Genomic DNA, 24,737 nt, shown 5'->3' on the forward strand with positions numbered 1-24,737 from the left:
CCAAAGGAGACGACATGAAGAAAGAACAGCAGCCATCTGCCAGACAGCACTAGGACATAACATAACAGGGTCAGGGCCGTCACGCGACAGGCTGGAAAGGACCACTGTGGGCATATCGCGTTAGCCTCGCCTGCTCTCAGAAAATGGCAAGTGTCTTTTGTAAAAAAGGGGGGGAGGGGTGATGACACAAAGCATGACTATTATGGATTTTTTTTTTTTTAATCAAGGCAGGCTGCACAGCAAGAGGGAATTGGAGCAAGGACCCTGAGACCAAGATGTCGGCCATGCATTACCAACCAGCCAGTGGTCTGGGGAAAGCTATATGTGGCCACATATGGCCAACATAGCAAGGACTCTGACGTGGAAGCAAGAGTTCCAGGAGCTGATGGAAAAGATGGTATACCTTCTGATCTGGTGCCTGACCAATGTAGGCCATCTCTAAGGCTTGCCATACTCCTACTATGTAAGAGTATAGGCTGCAAATATTGACAGAGGGAAAGGCAAAATAATCTAAAACTATGCAAACTGCAGAGTTAACTCACTGAGTATACTGTGCATGGTACTTCAGAACCCAAGGAAGAGTGGTGGAGTGGTAGGGGCTGTAACATCGTCAGGAGCGTGTGTAAACAGGTTAGCTAAAACAAGGGGCTAAGACTGTGTGCCTTCAGGAAAAGCAACCCCATGAGTCAGGTACAGTATACTACCTTGGATGGTGGAAGCCGAGAATCAAGCTGGCCAGAATAATCAGCCAATGAATGCTGCTAGACATTGAATTGCTGCCCGAGCCAGTGCTGCCGACCTCCTGAGTGAGACATACCTTACTTCTAGAGCTTTACCTAGCATTCCTATAGTATGTTTGAGTCCCTTTGAAATAAAATTTGCCACCAAATCATAGCAAAGGTTCAAAACCCTAGATAAGGAATGCCCTAAATGCAACTATTTCAGAATGCTCTGCAGTGGCCAGAGTGCCCCAGTAGGGATCATGGATGGTTTTAGGATTGCTAGTGAAAAGGCGTGGCTGGGTCCTATATATGTACTTGGACACAGCCACTTCCATACAGCTAGGGTCATCCTATCCTCAAAAGTAACTGGCATGGAAAAGAGTGATCAGTGTCTCCGTCTAAGTTCTTGGGTAATAAGCTTAAGTGCTGAGCCAATCTATATCTCCCAGCTGTTCCCAAAATCATTAGAGTTTTGAAAAAAAATCCCTGTGAATTTCTAGTTTTTGAGGGTGTACAGTATGCTCCCCTATAATTTTATCTAGGTATTGGAGTGGAGATACCTTCTGAATCTTTTCTGGAGCAATTTGAAGACACCCAGATCTAAAGGCTGTTTTTGAGGCTACAAAGTTCATGGCCAGTTCGGTAGACTCAGGATGACTGATTAGAAGATCATCTACATAGTGGGTGATGTAAACCTTAGCTTTTTTGTCAGGTATGAGCTTGCTAGCCTCACCAACCAATTCCTAACACACAACAGGGCTGTGTTCATACCCTGGGCTAGTGCTGTGCAGACAGACCAAGATTAGGCATCAGAGGGGTAAAAGCAAACTTTCTGAGATAGCCAGGATGAAGCCAAGTGGTGAAAAGCAACCCTTTAAGTCAACTATAATGAAATGAAAATGTGATAATACAGCAGGAGGTGCTGGGGCCCACTGCCCACATGACTTCATTTATATTCTTAAATCCTATAACAGCCTCTATTCACCTGATTTCTTTTTTGGATAGACAGGGGTTTTCTGGGGATTAATAGACTTGTCCATGTGTCTGCACTGTACCTGTACTACAGTGGAGGCAATTTCCCCCTATGAGTGGCCACTGATCTACCCACACAGGTTTCTCTGATGGCCAAGTGATCTGGGAGGCAAATTTCCATTGGGCATGCATTGTAACATTGACCAGGGCTGCTGGTGAAAAGCAGCAGTCATGTGATACCCCACTCTGAGCCTGTAATAATCACCCTGAGTAATCACAAGAGGAACTGCACCTTGTATTTTATCTAAACCTCATAAAGGATTAAGTCGGTGGTGCAATATCTAATGGTAGTATGGTTTTGGCTATATAAGAGGAATCCCATTTGGCTCAGATACTTCAGCCTTATAAAATCACAAGGATGCTGGGTAGAATGTGAGGCCTAAAAGCACCTTTATGACCTTCGGCACCCTGATAACTAATTATAGCAAACTGTGTAATGAAGGCCACAAGTGTGAACATCTTTCTTCGTTTAGCATTGGGGAATTGGTTCAGCTATTTTAAATGCAGGTATAGTTCCAAAAGAAGTTGGGGTTACTGAACTAAAACCTTAATTCCTCACTGCACAATCTTCATCTATTACTCCCAGGTGAATCTGTAGCTACTGTAGGCTCTGACTGCTTCTGCCTAAAGTAAGTCCTACTATGGCTGCTTGCTTAAAACTATCCACATTAGAGGGTGGTCTAAGTCAGGTGGTGGAGCTGAGGTTCAACCCCCTCCCCCCCACGGCCTGCGGCTGCCTTACAGAGCTGACCAATGGTACATTTTGGTAGCTGAGGGTCACTGTCTCTCCTATCACTCGTGGTTGGCCCTCGGGGTGGTGGCACCTGTTGTTTAGAGGGGCATCAGCCATTCCCCGGGCCCTCTCCAGGCTGCAAATGAATTCTCAGTTGTGAATAGCATTTTAGCCCAGTGGACTCCTCTCTGACATCTCAGATAAAAGTCTGGGAAGCTGTGCAGATCATGGGACATGGTGGGTACATGCTTCTTTTTTAAAAAATTGAAATCCTTGTGGCAGCAATCACATGCAAAATGTCCTGTTTTTCTATATGTATAACAGGCAGCATTTTCCCCTCAGGGCATATAACTTATTAAAGGACTGATGAGAGAGACATGTCTTGAAGGTGGCTAGGACATTATGTCCACATAAAATCTAATCATGCCCTGTAAATTTAAGTGCTTTTGATGATACCTACGTGTTTCCTTACAAGTCTTATCAGCATTTTCAAGGACCAAGTGATAATGTAAATACCTTTCCTGCCCTAGGGTCAGCTATAAGGTGGCACTGCAGCTTGAAAGAACCAGGCCACAAAGTCTGGGTACAATCTGGCCCTGTCCGATCTGTCTTCCATAAGGGTTTTTCCCCCTTGGAGGACAATTTTCTCTATGGCCTTTAAGGCAGCTATGTTAACTAGTTGGTGAGTTTACAAAGGATAGTGTACTTGGCTGCTGGTGCCTACAGCCATAGCAGTTCCACGAGCCAGACTACGCTGTGCTTGGTCCTCACACAACTCTGTAAGCGCAACCTTAAATAGCAGCTAATCCTCTGGGTGGACTTAAGAGTTTTCCATGTTTAACCAATCACTGCCAAGCATTGCCACTGAGGATATGCTAAGTAACTCCTCGGGTACAGAGAGCTACAGGCCCTTAGGTTGTCCAGGCTTGCTTGATCTCTCAAGATTTAAAAGGCAGTCTCACAACAGCTATCATTTGAATTCTGTGACTCAGTTTTGCTCCAACAGGAGAAAGCAGCTGAGTATTTTCCTCAAATCTGACAGCCTAACAAGGTTTGCTGTAGAGGAGAGATTATGTCCATTAAAGCTCGCTGCTGGTCAGGTCCAACGCACAGTTCCCTGGGACTGGGCATCCTCAACCCCAATTACCATAATCACTTTCCTTAGTATTGGGGTCCAGGGCATCAGGCAGTCAGAGCAAGCCTGCCCTGTGAATTCAATTTACCTCACTGCCTTTGCAGATCCAACTCTACACAGCCTGCCCTCCTTTGAGGAAAGAACCATGAATCTATGCACTCACATATGGTGAGACTCCAGAAACTGTGAGTGAAATGGGAATAGGCTTGGGTGCTCAGCCCTGCATCCCTTAGCTTTTCCCTCTCCTTTCCCAAGTAATCAACACCTTGCCCCTCTTTGGGAAGCCTCTCCTTTCCCAAGTAATCAACGCCTTGCCCCTCTTTGGGAAGCCTAAGAACTGCTCGAGAGGGAATGTTTTCCCGCTGCTTCACAGCTCCCCCTCGGAGCATTAACATGACTGCTCATCTCTAGATTCTGTCTGCCATGGTTTAGACCTAACGCTCACAATTAATTATACCCCGCCCCCTTTACCTTCATTTTTATCTTTCTCTTTACCTTTATTTGCGAACTTCTCTGGGGGGCGTTCCCTCATCCGACCGATGCAAGCTCCCCACAGTCCAGGGTCTCTGTTCACAGGGCGCCACTTGCCACATCCAGCAAGGCTAGGTACTGGAAACCTGACTGGGGTGACGCGGGAATGAAGAAACTACAGACACTGAAGAAATGACAGACACACATACAGAAGAGCTGAGACCGGGTGGGCTTTGCTCTCTCTGACAGAGAGCACTTACTAAGCAACCCCGGAACTCAGCACTGTTTTCTAGGTGCAGCATAAAGGAGGAGGGGCTAGCTAGTCTTGGGGGGAGGTCCCTATAAGGGAGTAGTCTCAGGCTGTGAATATCCGGGAGAGAGAGGGAGAGAGAGATGCGGTTGGAAGGAAGAAGCTACTATCAATGCTGTCTGCACACAGTGTCAACATTAATGCTCAACCCAGGGGAAGGCTTTGCCACTTCCCTGAGCCTGACTAGGGGAAGGCTTTGCCACTTCCCATGAGCCTGTATGGCATTAGGGTCTCGGCATGGACATGTTCATGTTAAATAATACACATTCACTCAGGATAGGACTTTAGCTGCTCCTCACAACTAACTTCTCCATTTTTCACTAACTAATCTGTAAGACGGGATAGTTACTACCTCAAATACTTCTTGAAAGGATTAAGTCTAATGCTTAGTTAGGCATGTGGTACCTGACATGAACAAAATAGCATACATGTTAGTTACTGCTGTATTAATTTGAAATGATTACCGGTTTGTTTTTCAGAGGGTCTCGTGTAATCCAGATTAGCTTCAAACCTTACGTGCAGCTGAGGCTGGCCTGGCTTTCTGGGGCTGATCTCTGTCTTCTTCCCACTACCTATGTAGTGCACTCTCTCTTCCGCTGGGGCACAAGGACTCAATGAATGTGCCTTCATACCTGGCTACCTGTAAGCTAACTCTTACAAAACCAAAAATAAAAAAGGGAGTGTTTTCTAGAGCTGCCAGGTGTTTTCCATATGACCGTCTCTAGAGTCTGCCCGCCATGTTTGAGACCTATCAATCACAAGTACATCCCGCCCCCCCCTTTACCTTCATTTTTATCTTTACCTTTATTTGCAAACTTCTTTGGGGGGCATAAAATTCTATGTGAAGGCTGGGATGATGGCTCAGTGATGGATAAAGCACTTGTGCAAGCATGGGAACCAGAGTCTGTGTCCTCAGAGCCACAGGAAAGCCAGGCAGATGAACCGCCACCTAGAATCCCAGCATTCGAGGAGACAGACAGACGGGATCCCTAGGGTGAGCTAGTTAGCTAGACTACAGAAAACAGCCAAGCTCCACGGTCAGCTAGAAACCCTGCCTCAAACTAAAGTGGAAAGCTATTGAGAGACACCCAGTGTTAATGTCTATCAGGCTTACACACTCACGTGCACACACGCACACCCTCACTCAAGGAAGCATGCATACACAGTGCACACCACACACATATACTAAAATAAAATCTACAAGTGCCACCACACCTAGCTTCTGTAAGAAAATCTGAAAGCCCCTGTACACTCAAGTCCTCTATAAAATGGTATGTGTGTATAATCTATGCATATTCTCCTCTATATTTTAAATTCTCTCTAGACTCTATACATACCTAATAAGCTTATTCTATAGAAACAGTTGTTCTGCCGAATCACTTAGGATATAACAGTGCCTGAGCATGCTCGGTACGGATGCTTCCTAGGAATTCTCAATCCCTGGTTTATGAGGTCTTCAGACACAGAGCTTAGGATGCAGACAGCAGTAGTGGTCACGTGGTCCTAGCACACTATATAAAGATGGAGCTCTGCACAGCTTCCAAGCGCTCCATTTTGTGTAGGCTACAACTTGTACAACCACAGTTTTCTTGACTCATATCAACAATTAGATTCTATACCCTAGATCTACTCAAAGGCAAAAACAATTTGCTACTTAGAAAACAAATGAATAATTATGGGTTATAAATGTACACATCTGCAATATTACATTTTTCTGTTTTTTTATGCAAATAGCTGATCTTAGTTAAATCAAAAGGCAGTCAACAGCCAACAATAAAAGTTGTATTTTATAGAAAGAATGTATAACGGTTCTGAATTAGACGCCTTTCGCTTTACTACTTACTAACTCGTACTCTGGGCCAAGTTACTTCAACTCTATGAATCTTATTTCTTTAATTTGCCAAACAGAGATTTATGCCATATGATTAAAATGGGGATTAATGAGACAAACATATAGTTATTCTGAGTATAATAAGCATTAAATAAATGGCAGGAGTTTCTTCTCTGTCTAAAATGTGCCAGGAGGCAACACTGTGCTTGTTTAGGGTCAGAGTGCAGTGGAAAATGGTAACTGAAGACATCATCAGTATAAGACACAGAAGGGGGGGGGGGCGTGGGGTGTGTTCAAGTTCATAATAAGAAAAGTCTTCCGACCACTGTTCCCTCTGGAAGCCAACACTTAGAAGAACTAGATTCTATTCCTAGTTTCACTGGCTTTGGGGAACTGATAAATAGTTTAGCATTGATTCTTTTCAAATCAAATAAGAAAACTTACAACACTCCAACCAAGTGACCACATAAACACTCAACAACCAGAGGCAGTGACAGCGGCCTAAGGATTTCCAGGGCCTCTTCTGAGATTAAGAACGTACTAGAAGAGCTTTCACAGTCAAGGCTAGAGGCTGTCACGCACATGAAGTATGATCCTTAAAACAGTTCCAGTGAGTTGGAAATACAAAGTCTGATAAATGAAAACAGATTAGCCAGAAACATCAAGATTTTAGAATTTTTGCCATATAGAAAGTAACCAAGAAAACTTCTGAAAGACAGGATAATGGAGAAAACAGGATCAAACCAGTCTATGTCAGATCTGTCACTGACTTATTCAAGGGTACTAAATTAACCGCACGGTATGTCGATGATACACGTAGAAGTTACAATCCCATGACATCGCTCATCCCCAACCCCCTCCAAGTCGCGGATGACAACAAATGACAAGCACAGAAATCTTCAAACAAGACACAAAGATTCACTAAATAACACGATGATGGTTGATTTAGCCTAAAAAAAAGTCTATAATGGTTTAAGAAAGGAAATTTAACATCACAGATTGTATCCAATCAACAATAAAAATTATAAATTAACATGCAAGACTAAAGCTGTCATTATTAAGTCTGAATTATAAATTACTTTTTCCATGTTTTCAGTTAGTTATGGTTATACACTGGCATTTTTAAATCAGCTACTGAGACATGAGTGTGCATATGCATAAAATGAGCAGCTACTCACATACCTTTAGTCTGCATCTGCTCTGGGGGGGGTGGAGCAGAGGGCACAGGCCCAACTGGGTGACTTGGAGCAGGTGGCATTCTTGTTGATGAGGGTCCTGGCAAAACTGTGGATACTACGGAGCTTGACTTGGGAGGTTGGACATTTTCTGAAATAGAACAAGACAGAGAATCTGCACCTGAAGACAGGAAATCATTCACCACAGCAACAAACTAGAAACATGTTAAAACAAGCTTACTAACCAAATGCAATGGCTCTGATGTCCACACACGCTCCAGTGCCATCACACCCGTTTGGTAGCTAGAAAGAAGGCGGTCCAAACAAGCCATGGCTCCCAAAGTGGGAAAACTAGTCACTAATGTTTTAATAATTTGTAATAACAACTTTTATTAAAAGATTTCAAAGATGTCATTATCTTTCAGACAAAATGAAATGCTGATTTTCTTTACAAACTAACAATCTCTGCTATTAATTACTGTACTAGACAATGGTGACCAAGGTAAAGTGAATAAAGGAAAGGAGGTCTTGGAGGTTTCTCCTGAAGCTGTAAATGGCCATCTTCCTCTTCATTTCCTATGGCCTCTGTGTACATCTGGGTTCTAGACTTCTTATAAAAATGCCATTCATATTGGGTATGGGCTGGCAATGGGCCTACCCAATGACTTCACTTGAACGTAATTGTCTCTTTAAAGACCCTGTCTCCAAATAGTCACACTCTGTAATAAGGTTCTGCCCTGGGACCTTATTAGTGCCTTGTATCTGAACTTTTGGAGGGGACACAATTTACCCCCCAACAGATTCATTGGATGTTAACTAACAGTGTAAAAATGGGGAGAGGGCATTAAAGGCCTACAACTCTCGGCTTTCCTATATCCTAGTGTAAGTGGCAGTGCATGGCCCTCCTATACTCTGGTTACCTGCCCACTTTATCCTGAATCTCAAGAAACACCTAAACTACTGAAAGACTAAAATACTAAAGACTGCTGAAGGTTTTATAATGATAAACAGATATAACAGATCAAGTATTACATACTGGTCATCCCTAATCTTAGCTGAAGAGCCACTGTTTATGCTATGCAATGACATTTTCTGTAGATTTTAATGAGCATATTACTGAACATCTTTTCTACTTAGAGTAGGTATTTAGGAAAGGGTGTGAGATTCTAGAAGAAATAGATGGTAGCCGGCAGACCTTGGATGATGAAGTGATGTGTGTTGGAATTAAAAAAAAAGAGGAAAGTTTTGAAAAACTGCAAAAGAATAAATGGGGCAGCTGTAACATATAGGGAAAAGAAATGGAAACCCAGTCAGGTGAGACAAGGGAGAGGGGAAACAGAGGTCTCATTCAAAAATTAAACCAGGTGGCCTTACCAGGAGAAGACCAAAGTTTTCACAAATCTCAACAATCAATTACAGGTATTCACTGGACAGTGACTTTTCCCAGGGGATGGTTAGTAGTGGTAACAAGTTGTCCCGGCTCAGAGTGCTGTGCCCAGGGGCCACCATCAAAAGGAACCTCTCATCTTGTACTGTTAATAGCCACTTCCTGTCTACTGCTTTTAAGCAGATGCCCTATTTCAAATATAACAAAGCAGGGCCTCTGCCCTACAGCGCCCTGCTTGTCTGCTGGAGTGCCCGAGTGCTGCAGGCATGCCGCAAAATGGGACGGTCATGGAATGCCACAAAACGGGCGGTCAAGGCCGTGTTTTCCTTCTCCACATCAGAAGGAAACCAGCAGGGGTCTGGGTCGAAGGCTATGACTCCCAGTCTTCTGGGTACCCTGGTTCTGCAAGCATGAAGCTGGGAGTTAGGAACAGGGCCCCCAGGGCTGGCAGAACCTAGCCTGACTCAGAGTTCTAAGTACCAGGAGGCTAGAAGTGAAAAGTCCTTCCTCGGGAGTTTAGGCACAGCCCTTTAAGATGAAGGCCTTCTCTGCAGCAATCCTTAATGAAGACATGGTCCTTGCTTGTTCATACTGGCTTATTTAATGGTGGATGTGGATGCATACACTTTATTCAGGGCTAACCAGGGATTAAATACCTTTTGTGAGAAGGAATGCCCAGGAAGGGAAGCTCATCAGGCCTATTTAGATGCCTCATTAGCATGGAGAACTCCAGTGTTTATGCTACATGTCGCAGTGCACATGGTCCTCAGTGGGATACCACTGTGGGTATGTGCACCAAAGCAGGAAGAGGCAGGTAGGGAATGGCTTCACTCATGCCATTCTCAATTCTGAGACTCCCGGGGTTTAAGCTCATTCAACCTTACCATTCTTATGCCTGTCCCATAGGCCCTACAGGTATCACTATAATAGGATAGACTTCTAGGATGCAGTATCTATAATTCATAGTAGTGAAAATCACTGAAGGTGATCTTAAAGAACCTAATGATAGTAGAAAGAAAACTTAAAATTAGAATCAAAAGTAGACGATGCCTCCTCCTACAAAATAGCAAAGGCTGTATGGGTTAGAGAGGGAGTCAAAGGCAGGAACTCCCATGCATTTAGAAACACATGGATTGCACTAGGAAGAAAATGAGGCTTGGAACGAATCAATAACCAAGGAAAACATTCATGCTAGATTAGTTCCACAGGTGTACACCATGATAAGTGAGTCATAAACAAGGAGTGGGCAGTTCTATTATGAGTGTAAGAACAAAGAATGGACGATTAGCTAGTGTAACTAGACAAGACTTCAAAAATAAGGTGTAAGATAGGTGACCTGTTTCTTGGTAAAAACCTTGTTAACCTATGACAAAAAAACCTCTTGCACTGGACTTAAAATGAACATATGGAAAAAAGATCTATAAAACGACTGCTCTGAACTCATAAAGAACTGAAATAATAGATAAAACTACTGCTTTGAACTTATAATAAACTTGTGGAATGAAAGAAGATTAAAAAATGTTTAGTTAGGTACAAATTTTAATAGAAAAACATGCAATCAGTAGTCCTTCTGCAACTCCCTCTTATGTAACAATGTTATCTGTTTTCCAATGAGGTTGTTCTTTTTCTTACATAGAGAGCTTTGCCCTAGGAGGTATAAAAGGTCAAAGAGAAAAAAATAAAGAGGGTTGGAGCCTGCTTTGCTTTATTCAGTGTGTGTGTGTGTGTGTGTGAGAGAGAGAGAGAGAGAGAGAGAGAGAGAGAGAGAGAGAGATTTTTATCTGTTTTTTTATTAGATATTTTCTTTATATACATTTCAAATGCTATCCCAAAAGTTCCCTATACCCCCCCCCCTCCACCCTGCTCCCCTACCCACACACTCCTACTTCTTGGCCCTGGTGTTCCCCTGTACTGGGACATATAAAGTTTGAAAGACCAAGGGGCCTCTCTTCCCAATGATGGCCAATTAGGCCATCTTCTGATACATATGCAGCTAGAGACACAAGCTCTGGGAGTACTGGTTAGTTCATATTGTTGTTCCACCTATAAGGTTGCAGACCCCCTTCAGCTCTTTGGGTACTTTCTCTAGCTCCTCCATTGGGGGCCCTGTGTTCCATCCTATAGATGACTGTGAGCATCCACTTCTGTATTTGCCAGGCACAGGCATAGCCTCACATGAGACCGCTATACCAGGGTCCTTTCAGCAAAATCTTGCTGGCATATGCAACAGTGTCTGGGTTTGGTGGTTGATTATGGGATGAATCCCCAGGTGGGGTAGTCTCTGGATAGTCCATCCTTTCGTCTCAGCTCCAAACTTTGTCTCTGTAACTCCTTCCATGGGTGTTTTGTTCCCTATTCTAAGGAGGAATGAAGTATCAACACATTGGTCTTCCTTCTTCTTGATTTTCTTGTGTTTTGCAAATTGTATCTTGGGTATTTTAAGTTTCTGGGCTAATATCCACTTATCAGTGAGTGCATATCAAGTGACTTCTTTTGTAATTGGGTTACCTCATTCAAGATGATATCCTCTAGATACATCCATTTGCCCAAGAATTTCATAAATTCATTGTTTTTAATAGCTGAGTAGTACTCCATTGTGTAAATGTACCACATTTTCTGTATCCATTCCTCTGTTGAGGGACATCTGGGTTCTTTCCAGCTTTTGGCTATTATAAATAAGGCTGCTATAAACATAGTGGAGCATGTGTCCTTATTACCAATTGCAACATCTTCTGGGTATATGCCCAGGAGAAGTATTGTTGGATCTTCTGGTAGTGCTATGTCCAATTTTCTGAAAAGACACTGTCAATAAGACAAAAAGGCCACCAACAGATTGGGAAAGTATTTTTACCAATCCTAAATCTGATAGGGGACTAATATCCAATATATACAAAGAACTCAAGAAGGTGGACTTCAGAAAATCAAATAACCCCATTAAAAACTGGGGTACAGAGCTAAACAAAGAATTCTCAACTGAGGAATATGGAAGGGCTGAGAAGCACCTGAAAAAATGTTCATCAACATCCTTAACCATCAGGGAAATGCAAATCAAAACAACCTTGAGATTCAACCTCACACCAGTCTGAATGGCTAAGATCAAAAATTCAGGTGATAGCAGATGCTGGCGAGGATGTGGAGAAAGAGGAACACTCCTCCATTGCTGGTGGGATTGCAAGCTTGTACAACCACTCTGGAAGTCAGTCTGGCGGTTCCTCAGAAAATTGGACATAGTACTACCAGAAGATTTTCATCCATTCTTTTCTCTAACTGCCAGCCACCATCAGTGGCAGCCCAGCTGGCTACCATCCATCAGTAACAGCATACCAGTCACAATCAGCTCTGGTTTCTGCCTCCTTCCTGTCTCCTTTTAATCACCAGCTGCTATCTGCAGAGACCAATGCTGAGTGCCATTAATACCCAGACCACTGCCAACTCTACAGCCACCTGCCTCAGTTTACCCTGTGTTGTTGCAGCTTCTCTTAGACACTTCACTGAACCTGCAGTATTGGCAGAGTTTCTCATTTTTATTGATCTAGTAGATATTCTGGGTTTCCTCTGATTGCTTTATATCATCTATGACAACTACAGTTTTCTCTTAGTTATGATCTTTTTTCACATCAATTTGTATATTTATTTGTGTAGCCTAGAAAAATATCGTTTTCCCTCCTACTTTCTAGTTTGTTTCATTTTATACTGCCTGTCAAAGATAAAAACTTTTTCATTAGACATTACTTGAGGTTTTCATGTTCGCCCTTTATGGCTAGCATGAGCACTATGTGGGCTTTCTTTATAAAACTTGGTCACTCCAAAGTTCTGGAGATAGTCTATTTCCTCTGAAGAATTTTAAAGTTTTACCTTTTTAAATATTTTAAATTTAAAAGATCTAAATATTTATTTTGGCTACCACTTATTCTTGAGAAATCCATCCTTCAGATTGCAGCTAAAATATCATTTCATGAGAGAAAACTCCCCTGAGTCCAAAATAGGCCATTGTGCCCACCACAAGCTCTCCAAGGACTGTACCTCTACTTCTTGTCACTGACACAGCAGGTCTGCATTTGTTGGTGTCCAGCAGATGTCTGTTGCCTCAAGTGGACTACAAGCTTGAACTATAAGAATCTATCTTGTTATCACAATTATCTCCTTACACCAGAACCAGCCCTGGCATGATTGGCTTTCAAACAGCTAATGGGTAGTGGGTAGATCTACCAACACTTCAGTCTAAGTTAACAACTAACCACGGCACTGCAAACACACTGGACTCCTTAACGCAATCACCTAAAATCCCAAGGCAATCCTCTTGTCTGCAAGCTGGACTGAAGGTCTTTTCTCCATGTCATCACAGTATTAATTGCCTATTAATTGCCTATTAATTCAAGTGTACAGTTCAGTACTACTATAAATTCTAATTAAAATGTGAAATACTCTAACTGTCCAGGCAAGGATCTCTACCTCTCCTTACTGCCCGTGACATCTGACTGCAGGGATAGTTATAATCTAAATGCAACACCCAGAACGCACGCTACCACAGCTTCATCAGCTACCGTTCTGGATGCACATTTTCTTTTCCTTTTGTTTTCTGTTTGTTTCTTTGGAGACAGGGCTTCTGTGTGTATCTCTGGCTGTCGTGGAACTTGCTCTAAAGACTAGGCTGGTCTCAAACTCGGATATCTGCCTGCCTCTGCCTCCCTAGCACTGGGATTAAAGGTGGGCGCTGCCACCACCCAGTGTTGTGCATACATTTTCATCCCCTTCAAGAGCACATCATTAGATTCAAGTTCACAACTTCAAAGTGAGTAAGAATATTCCATGGAAACAGAACACTTAAAATATAGATACACAGTGGCATCTCCTGGCTTGGCAGATACACACACACTTATATTTTATCATACGTACTATGCATACCTTATATAAGTAAAATTACAAAGGTTTAAGTAACAGACTTAACTATCAAGGAGTCACATGACATTACTTCCCCTTCTTCATCCTAGTGCACTCATTTAAGAATAGGAAAGCAGCCTTTATCTCCAGGAAGCACAGTTTAGGAAGGCGGGATAATGACTCTGACCATTTTTTTTTTTTTTTTTGTAATAGTGGAGCTAGTATGAACAGAAGTAATGACCAACAAGACACATCATCAAAATAGAATCTTCAACGTGTCCAAGCTGTCCAAGCCATGTTAGGGACGAGTAATGCAGAGGCATAAAAGACATCAACAAACACTGTCTGAGACCACTGTCAGGGCATGGAAGCAGACTCTTCAAACAGACCATTGAGGAGCTAACTATGAATGAGGATACAGCAAGGGTTTGGGGAGATTCAGTAAAATACCACAGAGACCTAAGCAGATACAGTGCAACAGTGAGCAAATCTCCAGTATTCCCATCAGGAAATACCACTGTTCGCAAGACTCTAATGTTCAGACTGTCAGTCCTGTTCTGGTGAATTTCATACTCAACTTACCATTATTAGTTGGGTGGCTGTTCGCTGTAGCCAAGGATCCCATTTGGTTTCGGATGAGGCTGTCTTGGGCTGGTGGAAGGGCTGGACCTGACCATGGTAGAGAACTATATCCTGAATGACTCTGCTGCTGCTGCTGCTGCTGCTGCTGCTGCTGCTGCTGCTGCTGGTGCTGAGAAGGTGGAGGTGGAGGTCTCGAGGGGTAGGTAAGAGCTGTGCTGGGGCCAGAGTATGACTCTTTAACTGGCCTGGCAGGTGGAGGAGCACTCTGTGAGGTAAACATCTGCCCATATGGCTCACTGGCAGGCAGCGAGGGATAGGAAACATTAGGATACACCACATTAGACACAGTTGAGATGGGATAATGACTACAGGTAGAGGGATATCCCTGAGAAGCAACAGAAGCATTGGCAGAGTACGTGGTAGGACTACTGTAGCGATTCCCAAGAGAGGAGTAGGGCTGGGAGGCACTCGAATAGGAATGGGATGCTGATGCTGGAATTCCTTGGAAAGATCCGGGCATGGAGCCCCCCATGTGAGGAGCGGAAGGACCTCTGCCATACATCTGCTGTGCTCCTGGTTGGTTTGCTGAGCTGGGAGTCCCCGAATTTTGTGTTGGTACTGTATATGGACGAGAGTAGTAACTATCACACTGGCTATCCAATGGCAAGGAGGTCATTTTCCCAGGTCCTTGAGAGTAATGTCCTGAAGGGACCATATAGTTTTGATGAGGCAGCCCATACCCAGATGGAACTTGCATTGGACTCTGTGCTGGACCTGAAAAAAAATTACAACATTGTACTAAGAGATGATGCATAAATAGCTCCCATCTAAATGCTGGCCCAATTAATCTTTTTCTCCATAACTCCATCATACTGTCAAAGATACGTATTGTTACAGGCATCATGTAGCCAGACTCCAAAAATGATCCTTAGTGAGGCCCCACCCCTGCTCTCTAACCCTTGAGGAGTCCATCCTCCCTCACCTTGGATCAGGAGCAAAGCTGCTGAGAAACTACTTCCTGCATTAGCAGTCTTAACTCTAGTGCTCCCTCTTCCTGATAACTCAGACCCGAATGACCTTGTAACACAGACAAAGAAGGAAAGCCATGTGGTAAGGAATAGACAGCCAAAGCAAAACCACAGCCAATAAACACATGAATATGCTAGCATCCTTCAAATTCAACGGAGTCTTGAGACAATGAGAGCCTAACGGGTAGCTTGACTATAATCTATGAAACCATACAACTGATTGGCTCCCAAGCCAGTATTCCTTAACCATGACACAGGGGCTGAAAAGAAGGCTCAGCAGTTATGAGCACTGGCTACTCTTCCAAGAGGACCTAGATTTGATTCCCAGAGCCCACATGTCAAGTCACAGCTGTCTGTACTTCTAGTCTCAGAGGACAGGATGCCCTCTTCTTGCCTATAACCCCATACTGAAGGCCATGGATGGATGCTTTGAGTTCCAGGCCAGCCAAGGATATATACCAAGACTTTGACTTAAAAGAAAGGGGGGAGGAGCAAGGAGGATAGGAGAAAGGAAGATTGTCAGAGGATGGGTTAACCAAAACTAAGCATGTATGAAAAAGTCATATAGAAACACATAAAATTGCTTTGTAAGGCAATTTAAAAAATACAAGAAGGAATTTAATTGGACACTGCTGCTTCCAGAAAACATGATTTATTAAAGAAAACTTTGATGCCAGGCATGAGATATTTCCCTACATGTTATTCATCAAGAAAGCTCCAGAGTCTCCCAAAACAATATAAGCTATTCCCAACGTCCTTGGTTGTCTACTACAACTAAATGGTAAGGCACTAGTGAAGACTCAGCCCACTGTGGTTGCAGGACATAGAAAGGCCAAACTGGAATTACCCAGCAAACGTCCAGCTGGCCAGCTTTCACACTGCCAGAAGGCATTAGGCTGGCTGCTGTGGTCTTACCCAGGGTGGGACTCTGCATGCTACAGTACAGGCCTTCTAGGCAATATATACCCATGGAAACACTGACATGAGGCTTTCCGCGGTAAGCAAACACTTCCGATTTGGTCTCATCTTGTTCTGTCTGAAGGAACTGTAAACCTGGTCAGAAGCCCAAGGCTGGGAAGGTTTTCTCCTTAGGAGAAAACTTAGGAGTGTGGTTTCTTCCTTCCTTCCTTTCTTTCTTTTTTTGGTTGTTTTGTTTCCTTTTTTTTTCCGAGACAATGTCCCACCTTGTAGCTATGGTTGGTCTGATTAGACAGGCTGGCCTAGAACTCAAGAGATCCAGCTGCCCCTGAGATTAAAGGCATGCACCAGCACAGCAGGCTTGTTTTTGTTTTGAGGCAGGGTCTGACTACATAGTCTCAGCTGGCCTGTTTGGGAGCTTCTATAGACGAGACTCGTCTAGCTCGGCACTCCCTGACTTGCCTCTGAGACTGAGCATCTGCTACCATGCCCAGCGGCCACTCTTGTTGGCAAGATGACCATGTTGCCAATATATGTATGCTTATACTCAGACCACAGCTACCCTCAACCTTCATCTAAGACATTTCTAGCCATGGCAGCATTAACACAGACTCATATCTAATCAAAATACTAAGAATGAGTAGCTGTTGAGAAACCAGCCCTACACAAGCACATCTATGTTACCCAACTCTTCCCAGAGTTCAGAGGACATCCTCGAAGAGTAAGGGTAGAAAGAATTATAAGTGTGGGCTACAGAGATGGCTCAGAGGTTAAGAGCACTGGCTGTCTACAGAAGGCCCCAGGTTCAGCTGTTCTTCATGAGGACCCAGGCTCAATTCCCAGCATCACAGGGAGCACCCCACTAAACTAACCCTCCCACACCCCGCTTTGGCATTAGTCAGCACCAGGCATGAGAGTGGTGCACAGTTCACGGGAATCAGTGAATAACAACAAACAGTGGATATAAAGGGACATGTGGGGTATAGGAGAGAAAGGAAGATGGTGGGAAAACTATGAACAACGCACACACATACATTTATAAAATTGTTAAAGAATACATTCTTTTGAAAGTTTAAAAGCATCTGAAAGATCCTGGCAGAATGTAAAAGGACACAGAAGCCCTGAAATTGACAAGATAGACGTCAGTGTTAGCAGAACTAGCTTCACTGATTTAGAAAAATAGAGGTGCACAATGCTCTGGCCACTCCTTGAACCTGTGTGTCTGCCAATGTTCTGACCAGGTGTGTGCCCATTGCTGCACCTTCATTAGACTCTTTCCTTGTACCCCTCCCATACCCATTTCTTGAGAATAGACATTGTTTAGATCTGGAAATCCCCTAATCTCCCCCTTCTCCTTTCCCCCCTGAGGGCCTATAAAAACTGGGAACTCTTTCCCCTCGAGGTCGACTCCTCTACCCCTGCGTGGGATATGAGTCGTCCCCAGAGCTCTGGCTTTCCCCGAATAAAGCCTCATGAGGTTTGCAACAAGCTCGGTCTGTCGTGAGTTCTTGGGTGTCCGCTATTGTCCTGAGGCCTGAGCGAGGGGCTCCTCTTGGAGTCTTTCATTTGGGGGCTCGTCTGGGATTGGCGTGACCACCCACATCTCCGAAGACCCACTTGGAGGTGAAATTTTCTATCTAAAAATATTTCTGTAAGCCGGCTAGGTTCTGTGCTGAAATTTGCAGCCGGCGACATTTCATGAGAAACGGAGACCTTTGCCTCGGGATGAGGCACTGAGTGTGAACAGCAGACGTGCTGGAATCATCGGCTGCTGCTCGCTCTGGGGGACGCCCTGAGTGAGGGGAAGAACTCTAGGAGTCCGTCTGGGGCGGGGACTCCCTCGACCATCTGCATTTCTGAAGCCCTAAGCGAGGGGAAGGACTCTAGGAGTCCATCTGGGGCGGGGAGTGTACTCCCTCGACCGTCTGCATGTCTGAATTGGTTTTGTCTGTTTGATGGAAACAGGCATCTGTCAGTGTGTGTTTGTTTTTTGTGTCTGTTTGCAGGCATTTGTCAGTGTGTATTTGTTTTTTGTGTCTGTTTTCAGGTATTTGTCAATGTGTGTATGTGTGTTTTCTGTGTTTGTTTTGTGATTTCCGTGGTACTGGACGGACTGTAACGACCCCCCCTAAGTTTGACTTTAGACCACTGGACTGAAGTTAGATCAAGGGCCCATAATCTCTCAGTAGAAATTAAGAAGGGACCTTGGCAGACTTTCTGCGCCTCCGAGTGGCCGACTTTTAATGTAAAATGGTCACTGGAGGGGACTTTTGGTTTACTCTTATCTTTGAAGTTAAAGCCATTGTTTTTCAGAGTGGACCTGGGTCCCACCCGGATCAACAGCCTTACCTCATTCAGAATTCACCGCCATAAATCAAACCATGGGTTCCCCAACACCTCTCAGAGCCCTCCCCCGGCTGCTCCCATGCACTCGAGTGGGTCAGCACAGTGCCCTCGCTTTCTGCCCTAAGAAGCAGTCCCTGCACCTGGCTCTGAGATTGCTAAAGGCACAGTCTGAGGACCGAGGACCTACACCTGGGACCCGGAGCCGACAAGCCCAGAGTCCCCCAGCAGATGAAGCTCCTGACACCACTTCTGCCTTTTCCTTTGCGAGCTGTGGGCAACCCGCCCACAGACAGGCAGTCTCTGCAGACCCTCCAATATTGGCCTTTCTCATCGGCTGATCTGCAAAATTGGAACGCTGGGTTCCCTCTGGACCGGCCAGATTAGAACTACAACACGGGGCAAGGTAAGGAGAGGTTGACAGTTTACCGGCCGGGCTCTAGTCTAAAGGGAGAGATGAGACGCCCCACCAATTTGGCTAAGGTAAGAGAAGTAATGCAGGGCCTTACAGAGCCCCCGTATGTTTTTCTAGAAAGATTGATAGAAGCTTATAGATACTATACTCCTTTTAACCCGACCTCTGAGGGTCAACAAGCCGCGGTTGCTATGGCTTTTAAAGATTACATGCCATGACTTTACAAGATTTAGTTAAGGAGGCAGAGAAGGTGTATCACAAGAGAGAAACAGAGGGAGAATACAGGAGAGGAATTTAAGCAGGATTTTGGCCGCAGTAGTAGGGGAACGAAAAAAAAAGGAACAGGCCAGAGAATAGATAGACAGGGTACCTGGGCAACAAGGAACCCAGACCTGAAGGAAGAAGATCTGTCCAGAAGATTTTAGAGAAGGACCAATGTGCCTATTGTAAGGTAAAAGGACATTGGGCACGAGAATGCCCAAAGAAAATGGGAAGGGCCCCTAAGGTCCTGACTCTGAAAGATGATGAATAGGGGAGACAAGGCTCGGACCCCCTCCCCGAGCCTAGGGTAACCCTGATGGTGGAAGAGACTCCCATGGACTTTTTAATTGACACAGGGGCAGAGCATTCTGTGTTGAAACATCCACTGGGAAAATTAAAAAATAAAAGAACCATAGTGATTGGAGCCACTGGTCAGAAACAATACCCCTGGACCACTGCACGCACTATAGATCTGAGAAAAGGCCAAGTGAGTCATTCCTTCTTGGTCATTCCTGAGTGTCCCACACCACTTCTAGGAAGAAATCTTCTGACTAAATTAAAGGCCCAGATCAGATTTACCCAAGAAGGGCTGAGAGTAACTTGGGAATCTCCCACCTCCGTAGTCTTAGCCCTGCAGCTTGAGGAAGAATACTGATTGCATGAAGGCATAAAGCAAACAGAGGTGCCAGACCTAAAAGACTGGTTGACTGCTTTCCCTAGAGCATGGGCAGAGGCTGGAGGCATGGGAATGGCTGTCAGAGTTCCCCCTGTGGTTGTGGGACTGAAGACGGATGCAACCCCTATAGGAGTGCGCCAATATCCAATGAGCCGTGAAGCAAGAGATGGAATCAGGCCACATATTCAGAGACTATTACAATTAAGTATTTTGGTACCTTGCCAGTCACCCTGGAATACTCCTTTACTGCCAGTAAAGAAACCTGGCACGAGTGACTACCGACCAGTCCAAGACCTGAGAGAGGTCAATAAGAGGGTCCAAGATATTCACCCAACTGTTCCTAATCCCTATAACCCCCTCAGCTCACTCCCTCCGGAGTGAAAATGGTACACAGTATTTGATTTAAAAGATGCTTTCTTTTGCCTGAAGTTACATCCCCCCAGCCAGCCCATATTCGCCTTTGAGTGGAGAGATCCTGACACTGGACAAACAGGACAATTGACCTGGACGCGGTTACCCCAGGAGTTCAAAAACTCCCCCACCCTTTTTGATGAGGCTCTACATCGAGATTTAGCCTCCTTCCGAGCTGAAAACTCCCAGGTAACTCTGCTTCAATATGTTGATGACTTGCTCCTTGCTGCAACCATGGAGAGAGAATGCTGGCAGGGGACCAAGAGATTGCTAGCAGAACTGGGTGAGTTGGGTTACCGGGCCTCTGCTAAAAAAGCCCAGCTATGTCAGATGGAAGTAGTCTACTTGGGATATACCCTTCGGGATGTAAAACGGTGGCTGACAGAGGCTAGAAAAAGGACTGTGACTCAAATACCAACACCAGCTACTCCAAGACAGGTGAGAGAATTCTTGGGCACCGCTGGGTTCTGCAGACTTTGGATACCTGGGTTTGCAACACTGGCCGCCCCCCTGTACCCCCTGACCAAGGAAAGTGGGGAATTCAGATGGACATCAGAATATCAGAAAGCCTTTAAAAATATTAAGGAGGCCCTGTTGACTGCGCCAGCCTTGGCATTGCCAGATCTAACCAAGCCCTTCATCCTCTATGTTGATGAGAGGGCAGAGGTGGCCAGAGGAGTTCTTACTCAGGCTCTAGGGCTGTGGAAGAGGCCGGTGGCATATTTGTCTAAGAAGCTGGACCCAGTGGCCAGCGGATGGCCCACATGTTTAAACGCCATTGCTGCAGTAGCCCTACTCATTAAGGATGCTGACAAATTAACTTTGGGACAGCAAATAACTGTGGTAGCCCCCCACTCTCTTCAAAGCATTATCCGCCAGCCCCCAGATCGATGGATGACAAATGCCCAGATGACTCACTACCAGAGTCTGCTGCTGACTGAACGGGTCGTGTTTGCTCCTCCTGCTATTCTCAACTCTGCCTGCAAAGTGATCTATGTGACCAGCCGTGGCCAGGTGTTCCAAACTGGTACATAGACGGAAGCAGTTTCCTAGTAGAAGTTTTTGTAGATACCTTTTCAGGATGGGTGGAGGCCTACCCAACAAAAAAGAAACTGCCAATGTTGTGGTTAAGAAAATCCTAGAAGAGGGCTGGTGAGATGGCTCAGTGGGTAAGAGCACCCGACTGCTCTTCCAAAGGTCCAGAGTTCAAATCCCAGCAACCACATGGTGGCTCACAACCATCTGTAATGAGATCTGACTCCCTCTTCTGGAGTGTCTGAAGACAGCTACAGTGTATTTACATATAATAAATAAATAAATATTTAAAAAAAAAAAAAAAAAAGAAAATCCTAGAAGAAATTTTTCCACGGTTTGTAATACCTAAGGTAATAGGGTCTGACAATGGACCCACCTTTGTTGCCCAGGTAAGTCAGGGACTGGCCATCCAACTGGGGATTGATTAGAGATTACATTGTGTTTATAGACCCCAGAGTTCAGGACAGGTAGAAAGGATAAAAAAATATATATATTAAAAAAAAAAACTTGACTAAATTAATCTTAGAGACCGGCGGGAATTACTGGACAGCCCTCCTTCCCTTTGCCTTGTTCCGAGTTAAGAACACACTGGGAACATTTAAGCTCACTTTATAGAAATCCTGTAAAGGGGAGGGGGGGGGTCCCCTGCTCACTGAAGTTGGGAAAGTGTTAGATCCTTTAAAATTTAACCCTGGTCCTTCATTGTTTACATGCATGAAAGCCCTAGAAGTGGTCAGAAACACCGCCTGAGAGCAGCTCAAAGAGGCCTACGAACCAGGAGACTTGATAATACCACACCAGTTCCAGGTGGGAGATGCAGTTCTCGTCTGACGACATCGAGCTGAGAATCTGAAACCTTGTTAAAAAGGCCCTTGCAGCGTGCTGCTGACCACCCCCACTGCTGTCAAAGAAGAAGGCATCTCTGCTTAGATTCATACCTTTCACGTAAAGCGAGCTCCTGAAAAATAAATCCCCTTGGTTGACCACCCTCATTTCTACTCTGATAGACCCTCTAATAATTTTGCTCTTACTGCTAACGTGTGGCCCATTAATTCTTAATAATCTAATGACTTTTGTTAGAGAGAGGATTGGTGCCGTCCAGCTGTTAGTATTAAGACAACAATACCAGTCTCTGCAGAACTTTGAAAAAGAGGTTGCAGTTTAGTTCTAAGATTAGAACTAGTAACTAGAAGAAGTGGGGAATGAAAGATCCTGGCAGAATGTAAAAGGACACAGAAGCCCTGAAATTGGCAAGATAGACGTCAGTGTTAGCAGAACTAGCTTCACTGATTTAGAAAAATAGAGGTGCACAATGCTCTGGCCACTCCTTGAACCTGTGTGTCTGCCAATGTTCTGACCAGGTGTGTGCCCATTGCTGCACCTTCATTAGACTCTTTCCTTGTACCCCTCCCATACCCATTTCTTGAGAATAGACATTGTTTAGATCTGGAAATCCCCTAATCTCCCCCTTCTCCTTTCCCCCCTGAGGGCCTATAAAAACTGGGAACTCTTTCCCCTCGAGGTCGACTCCTCTACCCCTGCGTGGGATATGAGTCGTCCCCAGAGCTCTGGCTTTCCCCAAATAAAGCCTCATGTGGTTTGCAACAAGCTCGGTCTGTCGTGAGTTCTTGGGTGTCCGCTATTGTCCTGAGGCCTGAGCGAGGGGCTCCTCTTGGAGTCTTTCACATCAAGAGGGGAATCCACACCTTTTGGTATTAGCTTCTTCTTTGCCCTAACTATGAGAGTTTACAAAATCAGAGTCTACTCAAGTGGAAATCAGAGTCTACTCAAGTGGTAGAGCACATGCTTAGGACACACAGGGCCTTGGATTCAGTCTCCAGCACTGTGGTGGAGGGTAGTGTTAGCAATCTATATAAAGAATGTAAAGTATGAAGTGAAAGACCCCTTCTTACTCTGATCATTGATATTCTACTACCCATGAACATCTGGAACCAGTGGTTTTTCTGTGTAACTGGATGAGTGAACCCTAGCATGGTTCTACAACTATTTTTTAATTTAATGTATCCTAGACACTATTCTGTTATCATGTGTAGATCCTCATTTAAAAAAAAATACAGAGAGGGGCTGAAGAGATGGCTCAGTGGTTAAGAGCACTGACTGCTCTTCCAGAGGTCCTGAGTTCAATTCCCAGCAACTACATGGTGGCTCACAACCATCTGTAATGAGATTTGATGCCCTCTTCTGGTGTGTATGAAGACAGCTACAGTGTACTCACATACATAAAATAAATAAATAAATCTTTAAAAAATATATATGAATAATTCATTTTAGGTAACATTTACTAAATCCTCATCAACAAACATCATTTCAGAAGATGAACTTCTATGATCAATTAAGAGATGGGTTTCCTGCAAATGAACGTGAGGGTTTGTGCTTTAAAAATTGGCCACGACGCTGAGCAACTTGCCTATGGTCCTGGCACTAAGGGCCCGAGACAAAAGGATTATGAGTTCAAGGCCAGCCTAGACTACATAGCAAGAGGCTATCTCAAAAACAAAAACAATAACAAAAACAGCAACCAAAGTGGGGCATGCTACAGCTCTCTCCAAGAAGGACCACCAATTCGTGCTTCCCATTAATAACGCGCATATCCCCAACACTAACAGTTTGCTTTACCAGCATGTCAAGTATTCTAGAAGCATTTTAATTTAAAAAAATTATCTATTTCTTTTATGTGTATGAATGTTCTGCCTGCATGTTTCCCGTACACCATGTGTGTGCCTGGTGTGCTCTGAGGTCAGAAGACACTGAATCTCCTGGAACTGCAAGTATGGATGGCTGTGAGACACCATATGGACACTGGGTATTGAACCATGGTCCTCTGAAAAAAATGCTACTAACCACTGAGCCATCTTTCCAGCCCATTTTTTCATTCTTGATACTTGGGGTTGAGCTGAAGTCCTCCTCAAGTATGCTGCCACTGAGCTAAAGGGACTTGAACTCTCCCTGTAGCCTAGGCAGGCCAAGCCTGTGATCCCCCTGCCCCAGTCTTCCAGGCAGCTGGACTATAGGTCTATAGCACAGCCCCAGGGGCTAAGATGACTCTCACCATCATCATCATCATCTTCTTCTTCTTCTTCTTCTTCTTCTTCTTCTTCTTCTTCTTCTTCTTTCTCTCTTTCTCTCTTTCTCTCTTTCTCTCTTTCTCTCTTTCTCTCTTTCTCTCTCTCTCTCTCTCTCTCTCTCTCTATCTCTCTTAAAAATAAGGTGGACATACTACTTTGCCTTCAAAGACCAGAAAGGCACTAGTATGTAAAGCACTTAGAAGAGGGATGCAGCATAGAATATATTTAATAATGTCTATAATGTTGCGCTAACAAAAAGCAACGCCAGCATCAGTGTGGTAAGCTACATGTGTGTAAAGCTAAGG

At 44.4% G+C, this 24,737-nt stretch overlaps 1 protein-coding gene across 4 annotated transcripts in view; it reads right to left on the reverse strand.

Annotated features, from left to right (window-relative positions):
• The window catches only part of Sec24b (Sec24 related gene family, member B (S. cerevisiae)), a 78,841-nt gene that overhangs the window by 43,656 nt on the left and 10,448 nt on the right, over positions 1-24,737 (reverse strand). For 2 of the 4 annotated variants that reach the window (XM_006502468.4, XM_006502467.4), the window contains exons 2-4: positions 14,260-15,033; positions 7,417-7,560; positions 4,118-4,243 (exon numbers count right to left, since the gene is read on the reverse strand). In XM_006502468.4, coding sequence (XP_006502531.1) covers positions 4,118-4,243; positions 7,417-7,560; positions 14,260-15,016 — 1,027 coding nt within the window. In that variant the 5' untranslated portion in view covers positions 15,017-15,033. The remainder of the gene's footprint in view (positions 1-4,117; positions 4,244-7,416; positions 7,561-14,259; positions 15,034-24,737) is intronic. The other 2 variants (NM_207209.3, XM_006502469.4) reach the window with 1 other exon arrangement.

This window comes from Mus musculus, chromosome 3 (assembly GCF_000001635.26).
Source record: "Mus musculus strain C57BL/6J chromosome 3, GRCm38.p6 C57BL/6J".
Classification (NCBI taxonomy): domain Eukaryota; kingdom Metazoa; phylum Chordata; class Mammalia; order Rodentia; family Muridae; genus Mus; species Mus musculus.